This window comes from Notothenia rossii, assembly GCF_949606895.1.
Source record: "Notothenia rossii genome assembly, chromosome: 5".
Taxonomy (NCBI): domain Eukaryota; kingdom Metazoa; phylum Chordata; class Actinopteri; order Perciformes; family Nototheniidae; genus Notothenia; species Notothenia rossii.
In genome coordinates, this window is record NC_136903.1 from 14,710,098 (window position 1) to 14,732,015 (window position 21,918).

The window sequence follows — 21,918 nt, forward strand, 5'->3', positions numbered from 1 at the left end:
CTAGCCTACTTAAAAAAATACAAGTTAAAGGCGAGAATTACCACTTAAACAACCACTGTCATTCACAACATTTTTAACTGAATTAAAAACTATTCAGGATGAGAGCAGACCCCTTATCAATCACTTGCAGCAGCAGGCACTGAACAATGATCCCCTCCTCCCTCCATATCCGGCTGATTCTCGGTTTTTTGTTTGATTTACTACTCTCACATTGTTAAAACTTAGGGGAAGCATTGCAAAGCTTTAATTTCACTAAATTGAATAAACGGAGTATTGTATTGTTGCTCACGTAATGAAAGACAGACACGCTATTCACATGCATGTGTTAGTAGCCTACAGTATATGAAATCAACCACGCAGAGGCAGTGTTGTGTAAGGAAAAAGGAGACCTTATCCGATATGAGATGACATTAGATAAAGGAGACTGGAAACCATTTTTTTAGGCAGTTTTTTAATCTTATCTCCAACTGATAAAAAACATGTGATTACACATATGATTATTTAAATATGTAAAATATGTATTCACATTTTCATTAACTTTTTATTAATTTATATTCCTCCAGCTCATCAGGAATCAGTTTCAGGCAATGTGCACACAGGTGTGACAGTAGACATCCCCTGCCTTTTCCTCACCGTCATCCGGGTCCTCTTAGATAGGCAAAACATGACCGCAAAAGTGCCATGAAACTCCTTCCTGAACTGGTTGCCAATTAAGCAGCTGAACAGAGGGTTGATGCAGGTTATCAGGCTGCAGAGGCACATCTCCAGCGAGAAGACCAGGTCTGCGCGCCCCCAGGAGGTGGGGCTGTTGGGGTACAAGACCCGCATCACTACGGCGGCGTTACGGCTCATGTGGTAGGGCAGGTAAAACAAGGCAAAGAAAACCAGCGCGGCGCTCAACACGCGCCGCACTCGGAGCCGCTGCTGCTTGTGATGCGGGTCGGGGCGGTTGTGCAGCTCCATGACGCTGCGCAGGCCGCAGTAGCAGATGGAGAGCAGCGGGAAGAGAAAGCCAAGGATGGAACACATGAGGGAATAAGGGAGACTCTCCTCAGTGTGGCTCAGAAATATGTACAAGGGGCACACGGTGCGGTTGCTCCCGGGGCAGGTCTGGATCTCAGTCATGGTGGCAACAGGTACGCTGAGCAGCAGAGCAGCAGCCCACATCACCGCACACAGCAGGTGAGTCTGCCTCCGGCCCAGCAGCACCAGCGAGCGCAGCGGGTGCACGATGGCCAGGTATCTGTCCACGCTGATGCAGGTGACGAAGAAGATGCTGAGGTAGAAGTAGTTGTGGTAGAACAACCTCACAGTCATGCAGAACGACCGCCCCAGCTTCCAGTAGAGCTGGTCCAGGTGGTAGTGGATGAGGTATGGCAGGGCCAGTAACCATGAGGTGTCCGCCAGGGTCAGGTTGAAGAGGAACACCGTGCTGCGGGTCCAGCGCCCCAGCCGTCGGCAGAAGACCCAGAGGGAGAGCAGGTTAAGAGGCAGGCCCAGGATCAACACCGTTAGGAAGAAGGTGGGCATCACGTAGAGCTGGATCAGCGGGAGACCTCGGGTTGAGTTCAGGTCGCAGAAGGCTGCCTCTGGAGGCTGGATGGTCATGGGCAGAGGTTCAACTTATCCACATTACAAGATGGTGTGTTTCCTGTTATTCTTCATCAAAAGCTGCATTTAACTGTTAACACTTTGGCTTCAGTGTAAAAACCACATATATGGACAGGATATTTGCCCTAATAGAAAACAAATCTTATAAACAATCATAATTACGACACAAAATTAATGTTATTTGTAGTGTCATAAACCAGATAACATGTTAAAAAGGACAGTGATCCATTACAGCCTACCTGCACCTGAGTGTTGCCCATGTCTTTGTAACGGTGGCTTTGCGGTGTGCCAAGTGAAACAATCATGCCAACATATTTTGGTGTAAAACACACCCACCAGTGTGAACAAACACTGAATAGTTATCAGTGTTCTCTCGGCCATCTGTTATGTAAATGGGAACTTTTCTGTCCTCAGCAGAGGAGCCCACGGCAGCAGGACAGATCCAAACAGGTCCAACACTTACTCAAGTTGAACTGCCACTTTATTTTGGAGATTTGTCTTTTTACATATTTGGATACATGACAATTACAAAAATTACAGAAACGAATGAATGAAACATAACATTGTAACTTAAAGCTTACAGTAAACAGATTCACCTTTTCCCCAAGCACGATAATAGTATAAAATGAAATGTTATTATTAAAGAAAAGAAATATTCAATAAAATAAAATAGAAAACACAGGTATTAGATGTGTTAAGGCATCAACAGGTAATAGTTTAGCTAAGCGCAGAACATGAGCTGGGGAAACTGTCCAACACAACAGGATCTCATCTACATGCATCACGATCAAACATAGATTTATCGTTGCCTGAGTTTGTAGCACAGCAGTCAGCTATTTTACCTAACATTGAAATACTTCAACAACAGATAAGTATCACATGTTTTCATTTAGGCAGCCATGAAATGTCCTTCATAAAATTTAAAAACAAAAAAGCTACATCTTTCTCCCGGTTGTCATTTAAGCACAATATAAATATCAAATTCAGACTTCTTTTTCACCTGCAGTACAACTGTTCCATATTAGTGAACACAAAGTATCAGACATTGTTGCTTCAAAACACTGATTATGAATGCGTAGCATCATGACCACAAAGACACTGACATGTTTACGTCTTGGTAATCACGTTTCATTAAGTGCTTTGTGCAAAATAAAAAAAAGAATGTGTATCTTTCCTTCTCAACACAGACACAGCTGAGGACAAACAGAAGCATAAGAAGTGGGCGATGGCTGACGTGCTTTGTGTAATGGAGCAAACATAGTTCAGTAGGTAGGGGCAGCTTTCATTAGCTCCGACGTGTTGGTAAACAGAGGCACATCAAAAAGGGATCCCTTCACTCTCTCAGGACTTCCCGCTCCTCATCTCCAGGCACAGGACTTACCGTCAACAGTCAACACACACCAGCTGCTGCTGCTGCTGCTGCTGCTGCTGCTGCTCAACAACTGGCCACTGCAGGACAAAAGCCACCTTCACTCACAGTACTAACAGCTGCACAGATTTCTCTTCACAGAAAGCTACTTCACATGTCAGATTTGAAGCTGGAGAAACTGCTGGGCGGTTATGAGATTAAAGCTAAATGTTACTAGCCTAGTATTTGCCAGAGAGAGGATACTAGTTTGTTAAAATTGAATAAGGATTACCTCAATGTGAATACAATGAGTTGCTGTATTGATTGATTGATTGATTGATTGATTGACTGTAACTTTAAAAACTAAATATTAACTAAAATTGAATATAGACTTAGAAATACTGGAACTGTCATATAGCTGCACATACAAACAAGGGACAACTCAAATTCTCACAATAAGCAAGCCCTCAGTTTCTAAATGGCTGTTATTCTACTGGCATATAGAACCAATGATAAGTGTGTCATAAATTAAGGCACCTAGTCTTTGGTTACTTATAGTGGCAATTCAATAAATAGTCATATTTAAACAAGAGTGGTTTGTCTGGATTAGACACAGTGTTTTGGGATTTTTTACAGCAAATGTTGATTATCATCAGCGCTTTCATTGCAACATAGAGAGTGTAGGCCAGAGGTTTAAATACATGTGTTTCAGCATGCATGGAGACTTGGTCGATCCACTCCGTGCACTTTAACTATCAGCAGACTAGTAGAATAGGGATGGCTTTTTATATATATGTTCTTAGTTTGTGTGTGTATGTGTACTGCACAAAACACACAGGCACTACAGCAAAGTCATGGTCAGTATCATCATACCCCAGCAGAGTAATCTACATCATGTCCAGAGGATTAGCCAGCAGCTCTCTGGGCTAGAGACACTCTGACAGCACCTCATGTTTGGTTAAACACGGGTAGATCATAGGCGAGCAGTTACACTCTTCATTGACGTTTTGGCTGAGTTGGATCTTCAGCTTCTCCACTTCATAGTTATGGAGATACTCCTGGACCAGGTAGCGCTCTCTCTTCACTCGAGCCCTCACCTCAGAGGGAACATCAGGAATCATCCAGGCAACAAAGAACTTGACCAGGAACGCAACGTGCTGTGGAGCAGAAAGCAGGTTTGTTTTAGTTCCGCCATTTCCTGGCAAACACTTTACACAAGCTCTAGGTATCAATCTTTGATTCAATGGACTATTCATATTGAAAATACTAATTAAACTTTTGGGGAACAATTGCTTATTCAGAACGTTTTTCAGGTAAGGTCATTGGTAAAGTCAGCTGTCAGTCAGCAGTTGGCAGGAAGTTGTTCAAAACAAAAAAGGCATATTTTGCAGGTGAAAAACAGTAATAACTTTCCATATATTTCAATACATGTTATAAGAAAAGGTAAAAAATAGCAATATAGATTGTATGGTAACACAAGTGTCGAGACAGTATCATATCATGGGGCCTCTGGATATTCCCACCCCTATTAGTTTTACTTTTAGCTGGAATGAGAAAAAGATAAATATCTTTATAAAGGTATACCGAGGTAAGAATGTTTAGCTCAGTTGAAGTTGTCATTGAGTGATGCTGGTATTACCTCCATGATAATGATGAACGCCAGCTTTGCTGCCAGAATATGCCAGAACTGCATAGTGTGAGAGTACTGCTTCTCGTGGCCGGAGGGGTAGCGGTAATCACGGTACCTACGGAGAAGGAAGACATATTTAACACTCTGAAAGGGGACAACTTCCAAAATGATACTTATACTTAAATGCTGGTAATAAATCCCTACTTCTAATCCAGTTAAAAGATTACTTTAACTTTAGTATTATGACATATTATTTCTACTTTCATTCAAGTACAGAATCCGAGTACTTCTTCCACCAGATGTATTACCATAGAAGTGGAAACATGCACTACCTCCACATGCACATTTATGTCACACACAGAGCATTACAATCACACACACCTGCAGGTATCGATGGAGCTGTTGAACCAGGAAGGGTTCTCATCGTTATCAGGCCTGTTTTCGACTGGGATGACAGAAATATTAAAGGAAGACAGGCTGTTGCTTATGTAGCCTTTCATATTCAACTCCCCCTTCGGTTGGTAGGCGTACATGTACACGAGCCGAGGGATCATGTCAGAGGTGAAGGCCACGATGAACGCCTAGAAAGCGGGGAAAGAAACCGTGTCAGGCAAACTAGAGATACAACTTGGTGATATTGAAAAGACTCAAAGCACACAGATGTTGTCCAGCACTCACATTTGTGACCACAGAGAGAACGGCCATCCCGTTGAGGATCTCCTCCCAGGCTCCGATGCTGTGAGCCTTTGCTGCCACCGGACGTCTGAACTGAGTGGTGAGCTTCCAGGCATCCACTCTCACCTCGATGATGTTGTTGATGAGTGCCAACAGGGGTGCCAGGGGGAAGGAGGCGACGAACAGCGTGATGAAACCAAACTGGATCACTGGGACACAAAGAGGGGAGAAGATAGTGAGAGACAGGAGGAGGGAACACCACCATCTGCAGAATCTCAGAGGACAGTGCAGCTATCATGTTCAATCTTATCCATTGAATTGTCTTTATCTGTCTGTTGTGTATGTGTCTTATTTGATCTATCTTATAATATATATCCTTTATCTATCTATCTATCCATCTATATTTTAGAAACAGTTCCTCAGGGTTCTTTAGGCAATTTTAATTGTCTCCCAGCATCAAAAAATGTGTTTAAAATCAGTGTTTGTGTTTATTCCTTTGCGTGGCAGCAGTATATTAACAGGTATTTGTGGGGGAAACTTCTGTAGCAATGGAGAGTCAGGACTCAGAAAGACACGAGGAGAGCTGGAGCTTTGATGGCAAACACTGGTGGTTTATTCGGAGTGATGGCCGGAGAATTGACAAAACAGGTGGTGTGTCACGAGTTGACACAGCGCTTGCCAAACCAACTCTGAAGAACTCTTTCTGTAGCTCGAGGTTTTAAATAATTCGGAGTGTAATAATCAACATTCTTCATCAGTGAGACTAAACAATGATGGACCCTGAATCTAACTAGAGCTCTCGTCCATAGGAAAGAATGTGCGCCAGGGAACCTTCGTCCCTGAACAGTAAACTACCTCATGGCGGCTTGTGCTCTGTCATAGACTGGCAACAACAATGCGCCCAAGCTGTTTCTCCTTAAGAGAGATAGCAGTGATACCCAAGGCCGTAGACCTATGCCGTGGGAAAGGAGACAGTGAGAGGAGAAAATTATGAATTGTGTCAAAGGTTGAATACCTAAGCAAATTATTTCCCACGTTTGTCTTGGTTTCGCTCTAGGTCAGGTCTCCAGACACTGGATTTCTCATAAACGGTCTTCACTGCAGCCAAGCTCCAAGCCTGTCTCTTAATCTCCCTCTTTGTGTGTAAAGGATCGAATATGTAATGAATGTTTACCCATTTCCAGATACTCGTAGAAGAGGCCGAGCTGTCCGAAGCCCTGCAGGTCGTGGTCCTGCTCCCAGCGGCTGTACAGACTCTCTGGGTGGTTTCGTGCCTTCCTGCTGCCCCACCAGTTCATCATCCATCTGAAGGACACAAGGGGGTGAGGAAGTCATTTAAAGGCAACATAATTCACCCTATAACAAACATGTTAGAGGCTGTTGTGAAATACAAATAAAAGCTATAAAGCGATGAATGGTTTTTAAATAAATTTTGTTTTAAATGTAACATTATGTAAAAGTTAAGGTTTATTTCTGTAATCGTTTAGATTGGAAAATGATTGTGAAGTCACTGATGAATGGCTTTTTCACAGCAGACTCTTCAGCAGGAGCACAGCTGTTACTGAAAATGAATGACGGCTCTGTTCTGTTCAAGTGTCACAGTAAGCAATGACAACAATGTGAGAGAGAGCCAACAAAAGATGCAGCTGAATGACATTTTGCCATCAAAATGTATTTTATATACACTCAAATGTTTTCTTCTGATACAAGTTAAAATCTATCATGACCCATATTTCTTTAAATGTCCAAATCTTATTGATTTTGTGTTAAGAGTATGCATGAAGGACATTAATGTCACTACTTTTCAAACCAGGATGCAGGATGACTATAGATGCTGAATTTCTAAATAAAATCAATGTTATCGAAATAAAAACCAAGACCCCAGCCATGAGCTATGAAATATGTGAAGCAGCTGCGAAGCCTGTAAACAGAGTGTGAATGTAACCATCTGTATCTTCGGACGGTTAGTTCAGTGGAGTACTCACGGGACCAGAGCCTCCTGGATGTTTCCCCACACCTGTTTACCCGTCATCACGATCACCAGCTGCGTGGTCAACTCAATCAAACAGCCTCCAGGGTCACACTGAATGTAGATAGGTTGAGATTGAGGAGGGGAGGGAAAGGAACAAACTCATATTCAAACCCAGGCTGAAGTACCAACGCTAATATTATACAATGTAATGTTTTTTATATCTGTTACCTCTTCATTCCTCAGTGTGCTGCCAAACATATAGGCATAATTTCCAGGATAGCCGACAAATTTGCCCTTAAAGAAAGCCACGTAGAAGCAGGAGGAATAGTAGTTGACAAATTGGAAGAGGAACATCTTCACCGTCAGTTTGTTCTCATACTCCAGATGGGTCTTGGGAATTTCTGCCACAGTAAAAGCCATACATTTTGAATAAATTATAAAAAAGTTATAAAAAAGACATTTGTACACTCCAGGATCAATATGAAGATCATAATGGATACATAAAGACACAGATATGCAATACTCTGGTTCACTCTCACACTCTGAGCCTCACCCATGTCAGTGATCCAAACAGCCACTCTCTCATACATGAGGTTGAGGATCATGATGATGACAAAGTTGATGCAGGAGGCTGTGACAGAGGTGGCCAGCTGTGGCGTGATGTAGGGGCCGACCACCTGCAGGTTGGTGGTGGGATTGTCCTTCATGATGCTGGCGAAGGCTGCGTAAACCGCCAGACGGTACGCTATCACGCCAATGATGCAGGCAATGATCAATGAGATCTTCAGGACAGAGACAGAGACAACATGAAAGACAACTACATGGCAAAAAACAACAGTACAGTGAGAACACCGTACCGTTGTGATTCACGTTAGACACCAACACAAATGAGGACATGTATGTATTGCCTACATACTGTACATGTAGATGTAAGGAATAACTGTCATGCTAATGCAGATATTCCCAATGGACGGGAATTATCTTCCCATTAGCACATTCACAATTTTCTTAGTAACAAGTCAGATTACGGGCCTGTATGTTTAAAGCATTTGGTTTAAAATAGTCCATATTTTTAAGAATGACATAATTTCCCCCATATTTTTTAAATGTAGATGAAGTACAATAATCTCAGCTCTCAAATGATTAAAAACAGATTCATTTCTCAAAAAGCTTTAAACATAGTGGCCCTGGTCACATGGAATTAGTGAAGTTGATGAACAGTATGACAGGAAAGACAAAAAGACACACGATGGAGGAACAGGTAGAGGAATGAAAAGCGTTTAGATTAATCAAGTTTACCAAAGAAACAATGCTCACCCATAACAGGACTGTGGCTCCAGACAGACACGTGCGTGCACACTTGCTTGTTATTGGTAAGTACGGCTCCATTTCCTACATCATAAGCAAGCAAAGCATGGACACAGGAGTAAGTGTTATATCCTGAAAAGACAGCTCTAAAAGGCCATGTTCCTTTAACTATCACTAGCCTCCGATGCAAGGCAGAGCCTGGTCACCCAATCACAGCCGTCTGTGTGTAGGTGTTTCAGTCCCAGTCCAATTCTTTCATCTCCTATTGAAGCTAGCCTTTCAAGATACTGTTCCACCAGACAAACAGTAATGCGGTGCAGGGGTACATTCGGGCCTGTCTGTTATCCACACCAACTACACCACACCAAAACCTCCTTCTCACCAATGAGGCATTTCACGTTAAGTGCCACCCTTACCCAGAGTGTCACGGTGGCCCAGCACAGCAACAACTTCCCCATTAAATCTGTGGGAGTCCTGTTAAGAACCAACTCCATTTCCTAAAGATGGGTGGGATGTGGTTCAAGTCACATTAGGGCAGCCTGTTTATTTAACACTATGTCTGTCACTTTATTAACTACGCATTCCTGACTCAATGTACACAGTGTTCTTAATAAAAGGGTCTCCCTTTACACAATCTTTTGGATGACTGAATGCCACCATCTAAGAGGGTAGTTATCCAGCAAAAACAGCAGATCCTGTAATCTGTCCAATCTACTTGTCTGGTAAAGCCTGTGAAAGTTACATCGGTACATTAGAACATTATCATAAAGCATATTAGTATTCCATGAGCCCACAATCACCTGAGTGATTCGGTTCAGCTTGCGGTTGGTGCACTTTGTCTCATACTCAGGCCGAAGCTGCAGCTGCTGTTGCTCCTCTTCAAAGTCCACCAGATCCCACTCGTACTCGAGTCGAGCCTGCCGCCTCTTCCAGAACTCCAGGAACAGCGTCACTGCAGAGCATACGAAGTGAATACAAATATGTTTCTTTGTGATTTGGTGAGTAGACCCTTTAATAAATAGTGAGTAACAGTGTTTAATAACAATATATCAACTCCCACTAGGTGGTGCACTGGGTTAGAGAATGGGAAAATGCAGAGAAGCATATTTACTCACCCCAAATCGCCATAAATATGGCAAAAAACACCGTTCCCACATTGTCAAACAGGTGCGATTGCTGAATGGAGAACAAGTTTGAGAAATAGTGGGATAAAGGAAAAACAGAATTGTTGAGATCTAGCTTCAAACCACTTTAAAAGTCAAAAGTAAAACATATTAATGATTAACAAAAGCAGAAAATCCAGGATTTGTTACCCATGAGGAGTTGCATGTTGAGTTGAGTTTCCAGTAGCCACATTTCTTGTCACACAGCGGGCACATGACAATGTTCCCTCCGATTTCAGCACTACATATGTCTTTACTGTAGGGAAATGAGAGTGATTATTACTAAATACTAATAATAAAGCAACAACATCTGAAAACCAACAACACAGGCGTGTATTCTTGATAAACTCACCTCCACTGGTTGTCATCGAAGGTGAGGAATCCATAGACGAAACAGAGTGTTCCCACTATCGCAGCAAACAACAGCATCTCAGTGTAGAAGCCCAGCCAGGCAAAATAAATACCTATCTTCTCCCCATAATACTTCCTGTTGAAGGGGGAAATGACATTTCCTTTAATTCTTTTAAACACATTTTGAGCAAACACACATCAGATATGACTTCCTGTTTATGTACCTTATGAGATTGAGGGGCTGCTCCTTGTAGAAACAGAAGAATCTGGCCCAGTGTTTGTGGAGATGGTATCTCTCACTTTCGCAATTAGCATCTTTAGCTTTTGTCCAGTATCTACACTGTACGTACACAAGAGACACAGTTCACTACCTTTTTCATACAGTAACATCATGGAAGGAATGATTCATTATTGCATTGCAACACCACACAGTGGACATCCAACAGAAGGAGTGAAGACTAAAAAGCTAAAAGTTCACCAAAAGACGCTCACATCATGCAGCGGGAAGGCAGCAGTGTAGGTGCAGTTGTTGAGTAACCTCTTGATTCCCTTCTTGTCTTTAACTCCGCACTCATCCTTGAAGTATGAACAGCGGGACAGGATGTAGTAGACCTGGGCAGAGAGAGAAATACAAGGAGAAATGTTCTGAAGCTTGCCAATAAGAACATCTAGTTATGAAGAAGTTTATTAAATAGTTATTTAAAAAGTATGTATGGCCAGCATTCATTCTGCATTTTATGTGTAAGTGATGTTTCATTTGTAAGTCTCAAACAAGATAAGAACGTCATGATCAAAGAATCCTTACTATCCTGTTGCGGACAGATGGGGGGAAGAACGTCGCTTTGTCATCGATGAGGAAGAAGTCGGACTTGCTCTTGTCGAATGGAGCCGTGAAATAGTCGGGCTCGGGGTGCATGATGTGCTCCGGCAGACGGAAGGGGGTGGACAGCCAGTTCATGGGCATGTCACCGTTGTCTGGGATGTCGTTGACCTTGAATGGGACCTTGATCTTCAGCACGTCTGCGTAGGTGGCCAAGACTTCCCATGGAGCGTGGATCTTCACAAAATAAGTCTTTCCGTCGTCCGACTCCTGAATATAATGACAGCGAGGCGTGAGTGTAAGGATATTGGATCATAAACTAAAACTATTTCAGTGATAAAAAAACATGCTTGAAGAATGCCTTTTACAGGCTTTATGAAAAATGCATGGTTTATTGGCTATAAAGTATAAAGATAAATATCAGTGTTTGTTTTGGCTGCTTCAAAAATACACTTATGTACTGGATAATCGTTTTTACTTAAAAAAAATATGATTAACCATATATACATATTATAAACACACAAAAGACATGAAATGATAGCTGGACTTTTACCGATTTATCTTCTGTCTCCAGTTCCAGGCCGACGTTCACTAAATTAGCTTCGTACATCTTCCTCCTCTCCTTTAAAAGAAAACAAAGCATATTCAAACATTCAGGGCCGGTTTTTGGCATTGAGGTCGCCTAGGGCGCCAGATCTGGGGGGGCGCTCTGCTGGTGGCTTTGGGAGGGAAAAAAACATTTTTGACCGTTGGTGCTCATCCTAATTTTCAGCCTTGATGTAACAACATTCATAATTAAGTCAAGGTAACACCCTTTTCACCCCGGTTACACTTTTCCTTTGCCCTGTAGGATGGGCGCTGTAAGTGATGAAAGTGGGGGGTGTCGACTTATCAGGCGCCCGCAGCTCACAGCCAAAGTGTGAGTGAGCGTGGGAGCGGACGAGGGAGAGAGAGAGAGCACCAGTACCGGCGCTGTTGTTATTAGCATCTGGTGCTAGCTGCTCTAACGGATATAAGAAGAAAAATCAGCTAAAATCTCGCCTCGGGCATCAAATTGTCTAGAACCGGCCCTGCAAACATTAACAAGTTTGTTTCAATCATTTACTGCCTTTTCAAAACACCAAAAACCACAAAATGAAATACACAGAGTGTCAAATAACATTATAAATGTTTGAAAGGAAAGAGTCTGAATAATAGGAAACCTTTACACATGAAATCATAATCATGTTTAAACAATTGTGAAGAATATGTATGTGGATAACATTGTATGGTATGATACACAAAACAGCAATACGATTGAATGGATCCACAGTCAATTAGCTCAGTATCTTTTTTACAAAAGTAGCAGTCACTGAGTGCTAACAGTCCTTGTTAGAGCTTAAATTTACGGTCACATTTAACACCACATGTGGATAACACACAGGAACTGGCCTCCCGTTTGCACTTCCTCATACAGTGGAACAAATGAGCAAGTTCCTGAAGAGGCCAGAGGTCTGAGTGTTGACTCACAGATGGCTGCGGGTAGAAAGTGAGTTACACACAGCCTTATTCCAGAGTTATAACACAGAGCTGTGAAGACTAACAGCTCCGTATCAAACACTAGACACACGCAAGTCTTTCAGCACCCCACAGCTGAATAATAGATGAGCCACAAAACAAATCTGGCCAGCAAAGGTAAAAGAATACTTCAAAGTTGATTTTCCCAAGAAAAGGGGCTGTAGGTGTATCTCTAGAAGTGACCTTCTCAGGGAAATTCCGTGAGAGGATTACTGACACAAGCTGAAAATAACAGTTTATCTAACTTTATCAGTGTTTTGGTATTTGGAGTATGCCGCTGACACACACTGTGAACTCTGAGGATATCCTGTAAGACACAGTTCTTACTGTTTAAGTCAAAACATGGAAATAACAACAGCTGCTCTTTTGTGCCATATTATGTCTTTAAGATCATTTCTTCTGGAAGTAGAACAATACATGTTAAAAAACGTTTGTCACAAAACAACATATAATAATTCATTAAAAACAACACACATATGGAGAGAGTAAGCTAGGGAAATACTATACTGTATTATTAAAAACAAATGGCATAGAGTTTCTTTTCTTACCTGCTTTCTCTCGCCATCTTTATCATCAAGATAGGACAGGACAAAATCAATCCTGCGCACCCCATCACGGAAGAACACAGAGTCTTTGCTGTGTTGTTGTTTGTCAATCTATAAGGAAAAGGAACAAAGGTCACAACATTTAAAACACATACACAGGTCCAGTATCAGCTCAACAAGTCTTTGGATGCATTCACCACAGCAGACAGTCAATGGGTCAGTGGCAGCAAAACCTAAAGAGCAAGGCACCAAACCACTTCATACGGAACTGCTGGACTAAATCAGCAAAAATACTGATTATCAAATCTTCACTCCAATCACAAATAGCATTCTTAATGCAGGGGCATCTGCTATTGTGTGGTGTTTCATTTTCCTCATGTCTCATTTACAGGATGTATTGAACAAGATGAGAATAGGCTTTTAGAGATATCTTTGTTCACAGAATTGAGTGCAGAAAATGACATAAAATGTTTTGATTTTAGGTCATCAGTCAACTCATTTACCATAACCTTTGTTTATATTTCATAGCAAAGGATATGTAGAGAGGAGTACACATTAATTAAAAACATTCTTTACACACAACAAAGACATGCAGCAGCCACATCTGGGTTAACACTCCAACATTGTTTCTGTATAATCTGTAATCTATTGTCTTTAAAAACACCTGTGTTGGTGGCTAAAAACATTCAGAACATGTGCTAGCCAGTAAATGCTAGCCCCTGAGTGTCTGTCTCTGCAGCCACGGGGCTGAAGGGAAATGAACTACACAGGAATGCTTTGAGGGAGGAAAGGAAGGCATGACTGCTTGCTGCTTCAGCTGTTCAGGAAGCTAAAAATAACCATGTGCCAGTAGTTCTGTCATCACTACAGTAGCTACCTACACAGACAATTCAGAGAATTTGCTAACATTTAGCATCACAAATACTATGAATTAGCTCTGTACTGTAATTCCGATAGAGCTGGCAGTTTACGGATAGGGAGGAAAGGAAGAGCACTCTACCTCCATGGTCCACTCCTTTTATGGTTATGATGCACCAGCGGAAAGGCTGCCTGTCTGATAGAGCAAAATTGCCTTTCTCCAGGGAGCAAGCTTCGGCCTTAAAAGCGCTACCTCCCTCACTCTCACTCCTCTCTTCCCCCGGCTCCATCCAGTCCCACTCCCCTCCCTGGACAAGCCCTCACTCGCTCAGATATCCAGGAAAGAGAGAGGGAGAGACAGAGGAGGAGGGATAAAAGGAGAGAAGTAGAGGAGACTCCTAGAGATGACATCAGCACAGGATAGCATGGTGGCTGCCAGCTAGCTAACTAATGTAATAAGATCACAGCGTCAGGGGGAGCGATGTCAGTGTACTGCACAACACTGACCATCGGGTTATATTTTTTAAATGATACATATTTCAGGGAGAAAGGTCAACGGACACCATAAGGACATTTCCTCTGACAAAACTGAATGCTGGTGTATAATCTCCCCGAGTCTGACTGTTCAAAAAGAATCAATTACAAAATCTGGACCATTTCCCAACACTGTACAAAGTGCAAATGGGACACTATCAATACAAGTACTTTGCCTCAGCCAATCCGTGTTATACTGTAAGTATGACAGCTATTTTTAAATCTACAGCTCAATCTACCACCCTGATTCATACTGTACTAACATGTAGAAAAATATGCATGTACATGTTCAACCTTTCTGCGGTCCTTCCAAATCATGCACAGTGCTAACCGCTAGTCCACGTTACCTCCCAGACTAGATCGGACCATGTTGACCATGGCAGGGTGGGAGCTTTCTTTAACTGGGACATAGCTGTAAAAACTCTCTCATTTTCCATAATTACAGATCAGCCGTATGGAACCGGTGCATCTGCTTGGAGCCGCGTCTGCTCAGTAAAGCTGCTAGAGACCACACCCTAACTACTGGGTGTTTTGACATGTGTGTGTCTTTTATCTTAATTAAGGATAGTAAATATAGAACACACCGTAAGATAAATATGCTACTAGTTTCAGGGATGGGTTTCTATACGATATCTCTATTTTGGGGCTAAAAGAGTTTAGAAAAGAACTTCTTTGAAACTGGTCACCTCTTTCATTTTAAATAGATCTCAGCTGCTTGATTGTATAATAATGTATCATCTTCTCTTCAGCCAATGACACTCCTCTCTATTTCAATCAAAAGAAAAAGTCTCTTTTAGGGCCACACTATGAAATAAGGTGCAATGCTGTTCTTTGTGTTTTTACTATATTATTTAGACAGAATATATTTAATTTAAAAAAACCTCAACGCGTGATATTTGTTGTCAGCCATATGTAGTAACTAGTGGCCTCTAGATCTCTAAGTTATAGGTTCATCCATCAATGCAACCTCCAGATTTGTTTCAAACACAAACACATTATCCTCAATAGCTAAAAAAGTAAAATCAAATACTTAGATTTGCAAAACAAAATGGTATCTTGAACGGTGAGCCTCGGTGGAGTGTCACAGAGGTAACCCTTTTGAAATGTTGCATGCATTTTAAAGTAATTGTATTTCTATTCTTCATTATAGATACATTTATGCAGCTGCCTCCCCTCGTAAAGTCCTTGATGTGATAGTCTCAGCTAAATCGTAGTCTTTAGTAAAGGGAGGCAGATTATCAAAGTATCTAATTGCAGGGTTCTCTTTCTTAAAGATTAGCTGCCATGAAGGGGGTCATTGTTCCACTATTCATTCAAATGGGCTGCACAGTTTAAATACCACCACATTTGAGAGTATTCAAAAGAAGAAGCCTACAGTACGTTACATGGTTAGCCACAGCAAAGAGCAGTCCTGTCTTGAGCACTGGGCAGGGTCGTGATTACAGTATAGAATGTATACACTTAAAAAACGTGAACACACGTAAATGCACACACACAAAAAAAGCTGGGCAAATGACAGATACAGTAAACGGTGCATGAGCAGGTCTTTGTGTGTGCACTTTCTAATTATGCTTTAACACCAGCAGGCTGTTGATTTCTCTTCAGTCAAGTGGACAATTATCAAAGGTGAGAAGAAAGCAAGTGAAAACGCCTTTTCCATTTTTAATGAACTCCTATGATGCATCAACACATAAGCTCATGCTGCGTTTTTCTATTGCTCTTTGCAGTCAAAAGTGCTCTCTTAAAGCCAGCGTCAGCTCTCTTCCAATAAATGTGTATTGATTTCAGCTCTGATGTCCAAAATGTATTCTCTGAACATCTAATGTCAGTGGAGAAATTCAACAAGGGAAAGACAAGGAAGAAAGAAAGAAAGAAAGGCTTGCAGCCAGACATATGCATGAAGTTGCATCACATCACAAGCCTGTTTTACCATGCCATACCCTGGAACGAAACTTCAGGAATTGGGCCCGCTTTCTCCACTGCTGTGAAGGAACCAAGATAGTGAGGGAGAGCCCAACAACAGCACAACAAATTCAACAACACACAGCTGAAAGTGTAGCAGCCACCTTTCAGAGGTCTTTAAATGCCAGACTACTTGCATTCCATTTACACAGCATTACACATGATGTCACTTGTTAACACTCTGGAGACGACTAACTGTTATGAGTCAGGGTCAGAAGGGTTCAGGTCTTTCTCCGTTTCAGGTTTGAGTTCAGAGACGGTGTGAGACGACACAAACACGCAGACACAGCAGCATGCAGCGGTGTCCTTCACTGGTGTCTTACCCCAGTCAAAGCTTCGATTCGCTCTAAAGTGTCAGACTCGTGCTGTGGACTGTCGCTGTGTTCAGACTGGGCCAGCGAGGCCAGGCTGGTGTTGAGAGAATCACAGGTCTCTACACACACATCAGGCGTTAAAGGAGACTTTAAGTGTAGTGTGAAAGAGGGAGAATAGACAGGAGCATGAGGGTTATTATATATCACTCTCATGACAATTACAAACCGAAACTGTTATGAATGGACTGGAAAAAAACGAGTATTGGGCTCTAATAAGATAGAAAGGTTGACCACAAGTGGGCAGTAGATTGATTCATAATAGGAAAGTCATTGAGTGTATTAAGTGATTTACTAATACACAATGTACTTCCTAATACAATTTGTTATAAAAGACATACTGGAAGTGAATATATTATACTGTCAAACAGAAATATGTCATGTATGCGTCTTGTAAAGCTGAATAGAGCACATTTTCACATATTTAAATAGCTTGAATAAATTCAAATCAGCCAAAAAATGTGATTACATTTCGGGTAACTTGCGAGCATGTTTAACTACATGGGAAGTATAGAAATGGCTATTTGGAAATTGTATAAAAATAATATTGTGTGAGTGTAAGCGTGGTGAATTACCGGTGATTGTTCCGGTGGGAGGGATCCTGTGCTCGATGAAACATGTTGGTGGTAGCCATTTACATCATCTGCAAGACAGTAAACAAAGCAACATTACATTAATATAAGATATAATATTCTTTAACCAACGTAAAAGGATCATAACAAGTCAAATGAACTTTAGCCAGACAGGCTGGGGGTAGGAAAGGGAAGTTTCAGGCATATGAACAGCCACCTCAGTTAATAGAGGAGCACTCACAGACGTTGTGGTCTATATTTGTGCAGCATTTTGTGGCAGTGCTCCCATAGGCCGGACAGCATGACTTGACAGGATCACTGTGGGAGAAACACACAGCCATGGTGCTGTGCTTTGAGTGTGTTACGTGCCGCAGTGGGTGCTTGTGTATGTGTGCTTTTGTGTGTGTGGTTCTCTCTCTCTCCCCGATTGTCTCCCGGCCTCCTTAAAGGACCTGAGGAAGGCTGCAGTGGCCTCTCCTTCTCCTCTGGCTGCATGTGTGCAGCATGTCGGTGTCTCTGTGTGAGGCCTGTGTTTTTGTGAATTGTTAGGAGATGTGCTCCAGTTTATCTTTGCGTGTGTTGTACTATTTAGTCACTTTCTTTTAACAGAAAGTTGTTCTTAGTTACTTAAGTTTGTTTTGCAAATTGGCTGGTGAGCCTCTTTACTTTTTTATTAATTAAAACCTCACCTTGTGGTGACCTTTTTCTCCCGCCCGGTTGTTTTTGTGTTTTGTTACTTCCCTTTGTACCCGAGTGCTTTGAGAAGGGTGGGAAACCCCATCCATGTGATGCAAATGAAAGCTGCCCATGTGATGAGACATGACTTTAATCATTACAAAATACTGCTGTTACCTGCCAGTCATTGTTTGACGAGAGCAATTCAAGCCTTTCATTCACTCAGAGAAAGAGATTTACATAAACAAATAGCAGGAGAAATGGAAAAGCAGGGACAACTTCAAGTACAGTCTGTGACACTATCTCCCAAAAAGTAAAAAAGCAGAACAAGGTTTCAGACTCTGTGTCTGTGTTTAAATAGAAATACAACCTTCCTAATTGATGGTCTCTGTGAGGTTATATTTAGTCTGGACTCAACACAGAAAAAGTGCTTTCACTGACCTGAAACAAACATCAAAACCTTTCTGTCTCTACGTTATTACACACCAAGTTAGCCAAGTAAAAGTTAGTGGTTCAAAACTAAAATAAATGACATTTTCCAGAACAACAAACATTTTTTAATTAGTTTTGCTCTAAATTCCTTTTTCTCTATTTTAATTTTACTTTTTGATTCAAGACAGGATGTTAAAGCTTACAGGGGACAAGCAGCGACCCCCTAAATAAGGCAATACGTTCTATACAGCACAATATACAGCAGATTTGAAACGTAAACCCCATCAGCCACTGTTTTATGCAATACTTTATTTTCCTTTAAAACAACATAAGATCCAAAAAGGATTTTGAATTTGATTTTGATTGCCGTCAGAAGTTCCAAAATGTATTTCCTTTACAACATATAAGGATGCCTCTAATAGCCGAGGATATTTGTGCACAGTTGGACTCAGTATTGCAGCTCTCAGCAAACATTATTTTCCAACCTGACCAAAAAGCCCCCACAGTTAAGGCTTTGTTCGCGAGAGAGCAGCTGATCACAGAGGAAATGCCAAAAGGCAGCTTCTGTCTCGTTCTTTTATTACCACAGCAACCCAACAGATTCCAAACTACAAACATCAATATGTATCCTAAACAAAGAAAGTTATTTTACAACTCAGCTATACAAATACTTTAAGGCAAATCCTGCTGAATCATAAAACAGTGCCAACAATTACAGCTTGTATATTGAAATAAGAGAGATATGACTCCCCCTCCTATCAGTGTAGATGTCTGGCATTTTGCACCTGTAGTTTTTCAGTGTTACAAATGCCACCTAGCAAGGTGTAAATGTAAATTCAGCAGCCTTACTTTCAGTAGATATTATTTTTTGTATACAAACACAGTGGGCGGGTTTTGTCTAATTTCCTACGACAGGAAACTGTAGTCTGTTCTATTTCGATTTGTACGTTTCAGGTGCTCACATACTGTACACCTACAGGCCAGTTCACCAAGACAGTGCCAGATCAATGTAATCCATATTTACAGTAAGGATGCAACAACAAGGTATAATCCAAGTAAGTCGGAATCTAACCTTCTCTCGTCTGTGTGTTTGGACTTGTGTCTTTGCGCAGTTGAATTTACTTTATGAAATTTAAAAGAGTCTCAGATAGTTATGTTAATTTTGTATTCATTAAGAATCTAAATTGTCTGGGAATAATAGCAGTCTGGGGATATTTACGATTAACACTACATGTTTTTGATTGTATATGAAAACTCATTTTTGCAGGCACTAGGTCATACAATTATTAAGTTCTTATGTAGGACAAAAGCATTTTTTCATCACCATTGTTTAATCTATTTACCTCTAAAAGAATCAAGATTTCTAGTACTACAGGCATTTTTATGTTGTAGAGCTGAGTGTGAATTGTGAAAAACAGTCTCCCACTTTATCACTACGCACCATTAACACAGAGCATCATGTAACATACATTATAGTTCATGATTCTGCAATGATCTGCTATAAACATGATGAAAAACAAAACTATCATATCAACTCCTTCAGATAAGGGCTTCTGGAAAGCATCCATGGTGAATCACCCTCAATTCACCAACACCATAAAAGGCTAAAAATCACAAACCTCTTAGAGTTTGTTATAAAATCCCTTTAGGCCAGAGGCACTGAGAGATTTGGGGTTTGTACTTGTGGATAAATGTGAGCCGGTAAGTGACAAAGTATTTCCAGAAAGCAGGCCAGCTGTCAGAGGCTGGCTGGCTGGCTATAAATCACTGTTGTGTCCATAGAAAGAAATACAATGAGGTTGTTAATGCGCAAGGGGAAATGTACAGGGTGGGTCCATTTTTAAATAGTAGAGCAAATATAACTTAAAATAGTTTTCAAATGCTCTCTGGTACAGATTGTTGTTACTGCAAAGTAAACACTGTAATTTGCGAGTTATGCCAGAAAGGGCATGCCATAGCATAGCCAACCAGTGACATACATTACATCTAATTAACTATTGACCTTTTTTGTTAAATAGAAGTGTTATGGTTATGTTGTCAATTGCCATAGAGCAATCTTAAAAAAGGTTGTAGATTTAGTCCAATGTTGGTTTAGTAGCTAGTCCTTGACAAATACATTTAAAGTTTTTTTAACACACTGGGGAACACCCGACCTCAGTTTAGTCTTAGTTGATTTCCCAGCTGTAGGACAGTAACGTTATCTCACCAACACTAATGAAACATAAATACATTTAGTTAGTAGCAACATTTTTGAATGCGAAACTACGGCAGGCTGGTTGAGGCTCTCCGCTAACTTACTCACCATTGAAAGAGTCTGTTGGGCTCATCTCAATCAGACTGTCGCCTCCCGCTCTCCCCGTTATTCGGTGCATGTTGAGACTCTGGTGTACGGTCCTTATCGGTCCTCATGTACACCAAGATATCCCCAGCAAGACGGTTTAACTCCAAGCAGTGCTCCTTCAGTCTCTGCTAGTCCACCAGGCTGCTCCCCACAAGCCGCCCTCCTTCACCCACTGACCGCCGCCTGCTGCATCACTTCAGCCCAGAGGGAGGTCCGTGAGGGCGGGGCTAACAGACCGTGTACTAGCCTGGTACTAGCATGTCTACAGACAACAACGGGACAAACGATACAACTTCAGGATGCGGACATTTTTATAGATTTTAAAGGTGATGAATTTTGATACAAATTGTTTTTTTTACACAACCGATTGTATTTTAGGGATCACATTCACAAGAAGAAATGGACTGACCCTAACCCAAATGTTGCACATTTGTACTTAGCCTACATTACAATAAGGACAATATGGCACCACTCTTACAAATATAAAGAATAAGGCAATCAAAACCTAATGTGTATTTGCTAAATATGTTTACTTGAAATGTAACTCTTTTCTGTTTATAACTATTATCTTAATTGTTTTGTATTTGTTTTCTATTAACTCGTGTAGTTCCTCTCACATTTGATGTAGGCCTACATATATTTTCTTCAATAAACATTAATGGATAGCTGAAAATACTGTATGAAACATTAACCTATAGCTGATAACATTGCTAACAATGTGAGCTGCATACAGAAGCTAACATTAGCTTAGTATACATTTGAAGCCGAATTCCTCCATGGACTTCATTAAATCCAGACAACTGGAAGTTGATGTTTGCACTGACTTCAGTATTCTACTTACCAACAAAGAACAAAAAAAAGAAAATCTTTCGTCGGCTCTTTTAGTTTAGTTTCCATTATGGCATTGCAGAGGTAATTTTTTAGTAGAAAAGAACTTCGGAAATAAGGTTGCCACAGTAACCAGCCGTTGAATACAACCCAAAATACAAAGACAAGACAAGTCTACAAGTGTTTATTGGGTCTTGATGCTGCCGTCCCTGTGTTTACCTTAGATCATTTATTTGCTTAGACATTAATGCAATTTGTTTGGCAAAATATCCAGAGTTTCTGAGACTCCCTCTATGGATAAAAACTTGGACCAGCTAAAGATTTTATGTTTGAAGAATAAAGCAATTTCTAATTCCTGCTTCTGA

At 41.2% G+C, this 21,918-nt stretch overlaps 2 protein-coding genes and 1 long non-coding RNA gene across 10 annotated transcripts; 1 reads left to right on the forward strand and 2 right to left on the reverse strand.

The window, feature by feature from the left end:
• Positions 1-529: 529 nt before the first annotated feature.
• On the reverse strand, positions 530-2,009 carry LOC307039664 (succinate receptor 1-like). Its single transcript, XM_079681939.1, has 2 exons — positions 1,851-2,009; positions 530-1,596 (listed from the first exon to the last, which is right to left on the reverse strand). The coding sequence occupies exons 1-2, from the start codon at positions 1,914-1,916 to the stop codon at positions 568-570; spliced, it is 1,095 nt and encodes a 364-aa protein (XP_079538065.1). The 5' UTR covers positions 1,917-2,009; the 3' UTR covers positions 530-567.
• LOC307039668 lies at positions 1,504-3,322 on the forward strand. The gene is made up of 2 exons (XR_013808317.1): positions 1,504-1,642; positions 2,799-3,322. It is a non-coding gene; the product is annotated as an uncharacterized lncRNA (long non-coding RNA).
• ano5a (anoctamin 5a) lies at positions 2,075-20,980 on the reverse strand. 8 transcript variants are annotated; one of them, XM_079681931.1, is made up of 22 exons: positions 20,687-20,980; positions 17,281-17,348; positions 16,658-16,795; positions 16,313-16,351; positions 12,984-13,091; positions 11,432-11,500; positions 10,864-11,148; positions 10,551-10,670; positions 10,283-10,398; positions 10,060-10,194; positions 9,858-9,963; positions 9,660-9,720; positions 9,345-9,496; positions 8,961-9,041; positions 7,790-8,018; positions 7,465-7,637; positions 7,250-7,347; positions 6,439-6,569; positions 5,268-5,473; positions 4,971-5,170; positions 4,599-4,704; positions 2,075-4,116 (listed from the first exon to the last, which is right to left on the reverse strand). In XM_079681931.1, the coding sequence occupies exons 1-22, from the start codon at positions 20,754-20,756 to the stop codon at positions 3,886-3,888; spliced, it is 2,922 nt and encodes a 973-aa protein (XP_079538057.1). In that variant the 5' UTR covers positions 20,757-20,980; the 3' UTR covers positions 2,075-3,885. The 8 variants fall into 8 exon arrangements, with proteins under 8 accessions (XP_079538057.1, XP_079538056.1, XP_079538058.1 ...); XM_079681930.1 differs by having other exon boundaries at positions 16,313-16,354; XM_079681932.1 differs by lacking the exon at positions 8,961-9,041 and adding an exon at positions 8,554-8,628 and having other exon boundaries at positions 16,313-16,354; positions 20,687-20,979.
• Positions 20,981-21,918: the final 938 nt, after the last annotated feature.